We start from the raw sequence: 11,576 nt of genomic DNA, 5'->3' as shown, positions 1-11,576 counted from the left end.
TCCAAAACCCTTAAAAAGAGTCCGACCATCGTCGCGAATGCCAAGGTCCGTTTCGGCGGGTGGCGACAGATGGCGACTCTGCTGGGGAAGCCTCGAGAGTCAGTCCCATTTAGTGATGGATTATTTCTAAAATAATAGTTTGAAATTACTTTATTACCCCTTGCTTGTACGATAATATGCTTTATCTATATGGCTTTTAATAACTGTTGTATGTTTAAATTTCGCAATTGTTTGAAATACAAACTGCACACGAACCTTTGCACACAACAGTTCCCTCTATACTCGGGGGCATGAGTGGTAATCCATAGGGAGTGGATGTTAGTACGGCCGGTTGTCGAATGGGTCTATAGGTGCCCGCAGACCGTTGTCGGAAAACATCACTCAAGGTGATAACCATGAACTCAAGTCCGACAGTGCGTTGGAACTTTCCATCGGCTTACGACGAGAGGAATTGGGTCCCTATAATGGGGGCACCTTGGGGGCCTCAGACCGGTGAGAACAGTTAGAACCACCTTGAATATGCACTTTTCTGCAGGATACCCCTACCTCGTGATTCGCTCGTGACTGTTCGTGGATGAGTGAATTGTTTGTGTATAGGTTTATGTGATATTGTTTGTGCACTAAAAATAAACCTCGTGATAAGGTCTAAGAATAATCCTCATGCATGAAAATACCATGACATGAGAGGAAAGACAATGTGTGAAAATATAATAAAAGTAAGGAGCATGTGCATCATTACCAATAAGACATCATGCATCCTCATAAACCATGCATTTTAGGTTCACCAATACCCCTTGACATGAGTGAAAGAGACCCACGACTATTGAGTTTCTCCGTTGGGGAGAGGTCATAAGTCAAGGAGGGTGGTAAAACTTCGTCTTAAAAAGGAAGCACCTTAAAGATAGAGGGTTATCAAGCTCATGTCAAGAGCGTATTCATCCCATAAATAAACTAATTAAACATTCATTTTAGAAAGTGGCTGGTCATCTCTCTGTCCTCACACGCGCGCAGAAAATCAAGAAGATGGAAGCGCTGGAGGACCAAAATAAGAAGCTTACAGCCGAGCTCTCACAGCTCAAAGAACAAATGGCGCAAATGATGGAACTCATGCGTCATCATAATGTACATGGGTCTCACCACAGTGACCATGAGTCCCATCATCATGAGGAGGAGGAGCACGAGGAAGAACCTCCACGAGCTGTACCCCTTGGGGCGGGGATCATGATTAAAGAGCCCGAGGTTTCAAAGGAACAATTCCATGCTCTTGAGGATCGGCTAAGAGTTATGGAGGGGCATGATTTTGACATCAAAGATGCCGCCGACATGTGCTTGGTGAGGGACATCCAATTCCCTCCCAAATTCAAAGTGCCCGATTTCCCAAAATATGTGGGATCGACTTGCCCCAAAAGTCATCTCACCATGTATTGCCGAAAAATGGCTGCATATGCTACCAATGAAAAGCTCTTGATCCATTGCTTCCAAGAGAGCTTGGCTGACACCGCACTCAATTGGTATATGCAGCTGGATGGAAGTCAAGTGTGCACATGGAGGCAGTTGGCCGACGCCTTTCTCAAGCGCTATAAATATAACATCGACCTAACACCCGATAGGTCCGATCTTCAAGCCTTGAGTAAGACAAATGATGAATCCTTCAAGGTGTACGCCCAACGATGGAGGGAGTTGGCGGCACAAATAGAGCCCCCGCTGTCGGATAAGGAGACGGTGTCCCTATTCATAAACTCGTTGACCGGTCCCTATTATGACAAGATGATAGGGAACACGACAACACTCTTCTCGGACATCATCACCATTGGCGAAAGAGTGGAACAAGGGCTGAAAAGTGGGAAGCTAGCTGGGCTTTCCCAATCATTTGAAGCCAAGAAGACCTACGGGAAGAAGAAGGAGGGAGGAGTCAATGCCGTAAATATTTCTTCATCTTCTTCCACTTCGAAGTTAGGAAAGTCGCAATACAACCCTGTGAAGAAGTTTGATAAACTTCCGACCACATATAGCGACCTCCTGCCGAAGCTAGTGGAAGCACGTCTTCTAGCTTACGTTCCACTAAAGAAGATTGATCCACCTCATCCCTATTGGTACAAACCGCAAGACAAATGTCTATACCATTCGGGGGCATCGGGGCATTCAACGGAGAAATGTAGAACTCTCAAAAATAAGGTCCAAGACCTTATCGATGCTGGGTGGATCACTTTTGATTCAACAGCGCCCGACGTGAGCAAGAATCCTCTTCCGAAGCAGGAGTAGAGAGAAGAGCAAGCCACAATAGGGCCCCTCCATATTCTTCTTTTAGGGACTTATGATCAGTACCCGAGATCATGAGAACCTTTTCATGTAAATAAGGGTTTTTGTACAGTTTTAATACATATCAATAAAGAGGCATTTTTCACATATCATTCTCTCTTTTGGTTCTTTTCTCTCTTTCCTCATTAACATTAATAATTCTAAACCTAAACAGAACCAATAAAATAATTATGTCTGTAATTGTTCGCTCTGACCGGGATCTGAAAGTTGAGGATGAATGGGTTGAGTTGGACAGTGATGAGGAGACCATCTCTCCGGATCTGCAAAGACTGCTAGATCAAGAAGCTCGTCTACTCCAACCATATCAAGAGAAATTGGAAACTGTGAATTTGGGGGCCAGGCCGAGAGACAAAAGAGGTCAACATTGGAACCCATATCAGTGATGAAATAAGGACACATGTTTCCGCTATGATTATAATAAAATCATTCTTTCTTATTGCTTCTTTTCTTGCTTATAATAAAATTCTAAACCACATTATTTTTAACCCTGTTTGAATAAACATGAATGAGGTTAAAATCGTCTTAAATAAACCCGCATCATTTTTATGTGGAAGTGTGTGTGACAACTTGGAGCACCTTCCCTTGGCCTCGACAGGTGCCATCATGGATAAAAAGAAATCCTTTAAAATAAAAGAAGCTCGGCAGGAAACCCAAAAAGGGGGCTGCGCAAAAATAAGAGCAAAGAACCCGCTAGGAATCCCACGAAAGGGTGACCTAGGCAAAAGTTAGGGTTGCAAAAACGAACAAAAACAAAAGTCCGCTAAAACGCCACAAAAGGGTGTTTTAGGCAAAAATAAGGACAATCAAAAAACAAAAGAAATCCATGATGGTACCATGAGCCGAATTCAAAAAGGTTCAAGGGAAGCTATCTAAGTTGTCAAAATCACAACGTCAATAAACAAGATTTTATTAACTTCATAAGTGTTTAAACAAACAAACCTAAACACATAAGCCTACCTTGGCCAACCATTCTTACAAAAACCATTTTTGAAAAATAAATCCCCTCTAAAACACAAACTTCAGAATAAAAGTATCTTTCCCTTCTTTTCTCTCTTGTCCCAAATGATTTTAGAATAATCTAGTGGAAGCATGGAGAAATAAATCATCACTGAAAATGGATCTAATCCGAATAATAAAATGGTGGAAGAACTGTGCCAAGAATTCAAGATCCAACACCACAACTCTTTCCCATATCGGCCGAAGATAAATGGGGCAGTCGAGGCAACCAATAAGAACATCAAAAAAAAAATAGTGCAAAAGATGGTTGTTTCATTTAAAGACTAGCACGAGATGTTACCCTTCGCTCTTCATGGTTATAGGACTTCTGTACGCACATCTACAGGAGCTACTCCATCTCCCTCGTCTATGGGATGGAGGCAGTTCTACCCGTCGAAGTCGAAATACCTTCTCTAAGGGTAATCATGGAAGCAAAACTTTCCGAGGCAGAGTGGGTTCAAAGCCGATATGATCAATTGAACCTTATCGAAGAAAAACGGCTGAATGCCATATGCCATGGTCAAGCCTATCAGAGAAAGATCAAAAAGGCTCTTGACGAGAAAGTCCATCCTCAAGTCTACCACGAGGGAGAGCTGGTAATGAAGAAGCTGTTACCAGCTCAAAAGGACAAAATCGGAAAGTGGGCCCCGAATTACGAAGGACCATACGTGGTGAAGCGAGCCTTCTCAGGAGGAGCATTGATCCTCACAGACATGGATGGAGAAGAACTTCGATACCCAGTCAACGCTGACGTGGTAAAGAAGTGCTATGCTTGAAGACGTTGCTTGCATAAGCCCGTTAGGATGAAAACCCGAAAAGGGCGTCCTAGGCAAAAGTTAGGGCAAAATAAAAAGCCCGCCAGTACAAGGGTACTAGGCAAAACAAAGGCAAATTTATCCCCGCTAGGATACGTCCTAGTCAAAAATTAGGGGCAAAAGAATAAGACACAAAAACAAAGCAAGCATCGATCACTTGAACCGAAAACCGAAAGGCGGTTCAAGTGATTATCTTCTAGAAGCAAGCGTCTACACTCCTGGCTCAGGCATCTCACCCGAAGCAATTAGGGGAACGTAAGAGCAACAATTACAGATATAATTGTTAAGCCTGATGTATATAGCCTACCCTGGCCAGCCATTCTTCAGAAATTCCTTTTGTATATCTTTCTGTAAAAACATTTGTGAATATCAATAAAATATCTATTCATTTCTCTTCTCTCTTGACCATGTGATTATGCCTCTAAATTGGTGTTTCTTAAAAATTGTATGAAATTCCTTTAATAATCGGTCAATAAAGAAAATTGGAGGGGTTCCTATAAAATCCGTAATCTCCTGCGAAAAAGGCTCACAAAAATCTTCCCTCACGTCGACGACAGAAATTCCTCCAAGAAAAGGAGGATAGGGAGAGCCATTCATTTTTCTAAAAACATTAACAAAATAATTAAACTTGCATTTTATGCATCACACACACATTAGTTGCACATTCAAAGACCTTATCATGAGGCAATCGCATAAAATAGAAAAATAGAAAAATTGCTTGTGTATGACAGCAGTCAACAGAAAAAGCCAAAAAACGACAAAAAAGGCAAAAATACAGAAAAAGTCAAAATTCGACAAAAAAGGCAAAGATTCCGCATCATACAGAATAACTAAGCCTGGAGAGGCTTGCCGAAATAATACTCGTACAGAATAACTGAGCCTGGAGAGGCTTGCCGAAATAATACTCATACAGAATAACTGAGCCTGGAGAGGCTTGCCGAAATAATACTCATACAAAATAACTGAGCCTGGAGAGGCTTGCCGAAATAATACTCATACAAAATAACTGAGCCTGGAGAGGCTTGCCGAAATAATACTCCCCAAGGGACATCTCAGCTTGCGCTCTTGGGCTGAACAGAAAATACAGCATTGTACAGAATAATTGAGCCTGGAGAGGCTCGCCGAAATAATACTCCCCAGAGATATCTCAGCTTCCACTCACGGGCCAAATTCCCCAGTGAAAGCTATCAAACCAAGATCAGCAAGATTCCCCAAGGAGGGTTTGATCGTCTAAACAGAATATCCGAGTCGAAAGGACTATGACCTCCTCAGTGGAGGATAGCTTTCCAACTCAAGCGATGAGTGAAGCTAAGCCTGAAGAGGCTTTCTAAATAATACTCTGGGATATATAAACTTTAAATCCCCACTCGCCTACTCAGAGGCACTCCTTCAAAAAGAGAAAATCAAAAAAGATCAATAATCATTCCCCAAGCGGAATCCGGCTTTCAGCCAATCACTGAACATCAAGATGATACGCCTAACAGAAGAGGCTAATCAAAATCAACGACAAAATCCCCCCAGCGGATAACAGCCTACACAGAGGCAACAAAATTGAAAAATCAAAAGAGTCACCCGAATAAGGATAACCGGGATACTCCACCAACGTCGAAAGGACGTCAGCCAATCATAAGGCATCGCTCACCTCAAAAAGAGCATCTTCGTGTCTATACCCCAAGGAAACAGAAATTCCTCAATGGGTACCAACTACGCAATGGAAAGTTGGGACACAAGAACCTATGAGTAACTGTACATCCCCTAGACGGATCCCTGTGTTATCCAGCCCTCAGTGGCACAAAAATCAAAAACAATCGTCGAAGCAGCATCGTGGACTGTGGAGACAAAATCATCGCTAGCCTGGAGAGGCGACGACTAATACTCACCCTGGAGAGGGCAAGACTCACGCTAGCCTGGAGAGGCGACGACTAATACTCACCCTGGAGAGGGCAAGACTCACGCTAGCCTGGAGAGGCGACGACTAATACTCACCCTGGAGAGGGCAAGACTCACGCTAGCCTGGAGAGGCGACGACTAATACTCACCCTGGAGAGGGCAAGACTCACGGTAGCCTGGAGAGGCGACGACTAATACTCACCCTGGAGAGGGCAAGACTCACGCTAGCCTGGAGAGGCGACGACTAATACTCACCCTGGAGAGGGCAAGACTCACGCTAGCCTGGAGAGGCGACGACTAATACTCACCCTGGAGAGGGCAAGACTCACGCTAGCCTGGAGAGGCGACGACTAATACTCACCCTGGAGAGGGCAAGACTCACGCTAGCCTGGAGAGGCGACGACTAATACTCACCCTGGAGAGGGCAAGACTCACGCTAGCCTGGAGAGGCGACGACTAATACTCACCCTGGAGAGGGCAAGACTCACGCTAGCCTGGAGAGGCGACGACTAATACTCACCCTGGAGAGGGAAAGACTCACGCTAGCCTGGAGAGGCGACGACTAATACTCACCCTGGAGAGGGCAAGACTCACGCTACCAAAGTGATAAGAAGCACCGAGGTATGCACGAGCCTGGAGAGGCGACGACTAATACTCATCCTGGAGAGGCTACTCAACAATTTTCCACCGGAAGACACTACAAGTCGGAAGGATGGCCTTATTCCCCGGACAATTGGGCCAACTCCTTTACTTGTCAACCGGTACACCAAAAAGCCGTTTGACTAAGTAAAGGGGGGGCAGCTGTAGAGCCCTAAAATTGTCCGGGTCGGAAATAAGACTCGAAGACTCTCGAAGACCGAAGGAAAGTCAGCCAGAAGGACTCCTGGAAGACCCTAGGATGATTATCTGTAGGTTTAGAGGTCTTAGAGTAGCTTAAAATAAGGATGTGGGAGAATTGAAGCTCAATACGGCCTCCTGGAAGTTCAGTACGGCCGTACTGAACAATTTGCACTACAATACGGCCGTACTGAACCCAATACGGCCATACTGAAGTTTTTGAACTTCAGTGCGGCCGTACTGAAACCAATACGGCCGTACTGAAGTTTTTGAAACTTCAGTACGGCCGTACTGAATTCAATACGACCGTACTGTAGTTCAAATCTTCAGTACGGGCCGTATTGATGTCAGAGGCCGTACTGCGCCTCACCCCTATAAATAAGACGTCATTTGGACGTCATTCCACACTTTTTCCAGACTTCTGGACCCTCTTGCTGAGTATTCTGGGGTTTTTGAGCAGTGTTCTGCCCTAGAATTCTCTCCGAGAGCCGATCCGACGAAGTTCTTGAGTTCTGAGCATTTAGCTTGAGAATTCGAACTAGTCGAAGGGAAATCTTTTTGATTTCCATAGTAAAGATTAATTTTTAGGGAAGGAGCGAGCGAGCGTGTAGTGGGAGGGAGCGCCAAAAAGCCTCCTAACATTTGAATATATATAAAAGCACGCTTCAAAGGTTTCTTCTTCAAAATCCTTCCTTTTACTGCTTTCTGATTGTTGCATCGAATGTTTAATTTATTCATCATGTAGATATCTTATTCATAGCCGTTTATAATAAATAGGGGTAATTTAGTAATTTTACATTGTTATTTATGAAATAATCCGTCATAGGGAACCCGAAAGGGGCGTTGTGGGGTGCTAACACCTTCCTCACACGTAACCGACTCCCTTACCCGACTCTGGTTGTAATGGCCAAAGTTGATTTGTGAAATCAATTGCCTTATCCCTTTTTCCAATGTTTTGAGTAAAACATTGGTGGCGACTCCAAGAACCCTACTACTTTGCGAAAACCACTAATCCATGGAGGGTCCCGCTTGGGATTAACATGGATTGGTGAATCATTTAATAAAATTGTTAGTTCGATGAGGTCTCAGTTTGAGAATAAGTCGTTCTAACAATCCACTTTTTTCAAACTCTTAAAAAGAGTCCGACCATCGTCGCGAATGCCAAGGTCCGTTTCGGCGGGTGGCGACATTTGGCACAACACAAAATTCCAAGAGAATCCTGGTAAAATACTTGCTGGTGGATGCCTTTACTTCGTACAATATCCTCATCGGAAGACCCACCGTAAACCAACTAGGAGCGGTCGTCTCTACACCCCATCTCACCATGAAAGTCCCAGGGGCGAACAGGCAGATAGTGACAATCAAAGCAAACCAGCAAATGGCAAGGAGATGTTATGCTGAGAGCCTGAAGATTGTTCCAACCAAATTTCAACATGAATCATCCTCATCTCCTGTCGTGGTTACATCAATACAGATGCTACAGCTGACCTAGATCCCTGAGCTGATATGCACGACCGACGTCCAAACTCGGTCGATGAACTAATTGAATTTCAAATCGAAAAGAAACTAAATCAGTGCACCAGAATCGACAAATATCTTGATGCCGACGTCTAAAATACAATCATGTCCATCTTACTTAAAAATACTAATCTTTTTGCGTGGTGTAGTATAGACATGCCGGGTATAGATCCCAACTTCATTTGCCACAAGTTGTCCATTCACAAAGAAGCAAAGCCTGTGTCACAAAGGCAAAGAAAAATAGGGGGAGAAATGAATGAGGCTGTAAAGATTGAAACACAAAAACTATTACAGGAAAACTTCATCAGGGAGGTCAAGTACACCACTTGGTTGGCCAATGTCGTTATGGTTAAGAAGTCAAATGGTAAATGGCGTATGTGTGTTGATTATACTGACCTAAATAAAGCATGTCCAAAAGATTCATATCCACTTCCTAACATTGATAGGTTGGTAGATGGAGCCTCGGGGTACGCCCTACTCAGCTTTCTTGATACTTACTCAGGTTACAATCAAATTTTAATGTACCCCCCAGATGAAGAACACAAAACATTTATTACGTAACAAGCAAATTATTGTTATCGTGTCATGCCCTTTGAGCTTAAAAATGCAGGAGCTACCTATCAAAGACTCATGGACAAAGTTTTCTCTGAACAAATTGGCCGTAACCTTGAAGTATATGTGGATGACATGGTCATCAAAACAAAATCAATTGAAGAACATGTCAAAGATTTGGAAGAAATCTTCAAGCAAATCAGAAAACACAATATGAGACTGAATCCCGAGAAGTGTGTATTTGGAGTACATAGTGGAAAGTTTTTAGGATTCATGATTACTTGCAGGAGAATTGAAGCGAATCCAAATAAATGCCAAGCACTAATCAACATGAGAAGCCCCCAAAACCACAAAGAGGTACAGAGATTAGCAAGCATACTTGCTTCCCTATCTCGTTTCATTCCTAAATTGGCAGAAAAGGCTAAGCCAATTTTTAATATATTGCGAAAACCAAAAACATTTCATTGGAATGAGGAGTGCGAACAAGCCTTTGCTAATTTCAAGCATTTTCTTTCTACTCCACCGATTTTGTCTAAACCTAGCCATCAAGTTGATCTCTTACTGTACCTTGTTGTAGCTAACAATGTTGTCAGTGCCGCCCTTGTCCAAGAAGACAATAAAAAACAAATCCCCATCTATTCTGTCAGTTGTGTTTTGCAGGATACCGAGAGAAGATATTAGACAATTGAGAAATTAGCCTTGGCCTTAGTAACCTCAACTCGCGGCTACGACCTTATTTTCAAAGCCACCAAATTGTGGTGAAAATATACTATTCAATCTGACAAATACTTCAGAAACCTGACTTGGCAGGCTGGATGATAACTTGGTCAATTGAATTGTCTGAGTATGGAATTAAATACGAAAGTTGAGGCCCGTTGAAAGCCCAATATCTTGCCGACTTCGTTGCCTAGCTCACGCCAACTCCCGATGTGGAAGACCGATCATGGACTTTACACGTTGATGGATCTTCTAACACCAAAGGCAATGGCGCAGGGATCATCCTAGAGGGACCTAATGACATGATGCTCGAACTTGCTATCAAATTTGATTTTAGAGCCACCAACAATCAGGCTGAATATGAGGCTTTATTAGTTGGATTGCGGTTAGCAAGGGACACCGGTGTAAAAAGTTGAAGTGCTGCAGTGATTCCAAGCTAATTATAGAACAAGTAGGAGGACATTACCAGACTAAAGACCCTCAACTTCAAAGGTACAATCTCATGGTATCTCGCTTGACATCCTTTTTTGATAATTTCCAAATTGTGCATATTTCTAGAGATCAGAATGTCCAAGCTGACATATTGTCTAAGCTTGCTAGCACCAAGCGTCCTGGCCAACATAAAACAATTATTCAGGAGTCAATCACTACCTCAAGCTACAATTCTATAGCTATTTTGACCAATTGTCCAAGCAATCAAAGTTAGATGTCAAATATTTGGAAATACATGGAAGATGGAACCTTGCCAGACAACAAGATTGAGGCTTCCAAAGTGAAAGCTAAATCTTGTCATTTCACAATTGAAGCAGGCGAGTTGTTTAAGCGCGGTTTTTCGGTTCCCCTTCTCAAATGCCTAGATATTGATCAGGCCAGTATGTCTTGGAGGAAATTCATAGAGGCATATGTGGAATGCACTCTAGAGCTCGGTCTATGGCGACTCGAATAGTTTGCGTTGGATATTATTGGCCTGCCATGAGAGCAGATTATAAACTTTATGTCCAGAAATGTAGAGCCTATCAAGAATTTGGAAACCTACATCGGCTACCCCCAACCTCTTTGCATTCCATACAATCAGCATGGCCATTCGCATGATGGGGAATGGATATACTTGGTCCTCTTCCAGTAGCAAAGGGACAATTGAAATTTTTAATTGTGGGGATTGATTACTTCACAAAATGGATTGAAGTAGAAGCCCTTGCAAAAATTACAGCAGCAAATGTCCAGAAATTCACATGGAAGAAAATTATCTGCAGACATGGACTACCTTAAGCAATCACCACCAACAATGGAAAACAGTTTATAGATAAGAATTTTGAACAATTCTTAAACCAACTCGGTGTCAATCATAAGGTAACCTCAGTTGAGCATCCAAAAACGAATGGACAAGTCGAAGCAGCAAATATGGTTATCCTCAAAGAACTCAAGAAGAGATTGGGCTCTGCCAAGAGTGAATGGGTTGAAGAATTACCTGGTATTCTATGGGCATATCACTGCACACCGCAAACAACTACTCAAGAAACTCCATATAAGTTAAATTATGGAACTGATGCCATGATACCGGTGGAAGTGGGTGAACCAAGCTACAGAAGGATGACATTCAATGAAGCACAAAATAGGGAAGAGTTGAAGACTGACCTGGACTTGTTGGATGAGGTCCGAGATCATGCCAAGGTAACTGAAGAAGCTTGCAAGATTCGAGCAGCCAGAAGATATAATTCTAAGCTTAAAGTGAGATCTTTCCATGAGGGAGATCTCGTTTGGAGAGCCACAGGAGATGCCAAAAAAGAAACATCAGTAGGAAAGCTTGCAGCAAATTGGGAAGTACCTTTTTGCATCTTAGAATGCCTTGAAAATTACAGATTGGCAGAACTGAGTGGTAAAGCCATTCCTAGAACTTGGAATGCCACTCATTTGAAGTTTTATTATAGTTAG

General features: G+C 42.9%; 1 protein-coding gene across 1 annotated transcript; it reads left to right on the top strand.

Moving 5' to 3' along the window:
• The first annotated feature begins 11,045 nt into the window (after positions 1–11,045).
• On the top strand, positions 11,046–11,576 carry LOC145954829 (uncharacterized). The gene has a single exon (XM_083069516.1). The coding sequence runs from the start codon at positions 11,046–11,048 to the stop codon at positions 11,574–11,576; it is 531 nt and encodes a 176-aa protein (XP_082925642.1).

This window comes from Cajanus cajan, chromosome 2, assembly GCF_000230855.2.
Source record: "Cajanus cajan strain Asha chromosome 2, NIPB_CcT2T_4, whole genome shotgun sequence".
NCBI lineage: Eukaryota > Viridiplantae > Streptophyta > Magnoliopsida > Fabales > Fabaceae > Cajanus > Cajanus cajan.
This window is presented reverse-complemented; position numbering and strand designations above follow the sequence as displayed.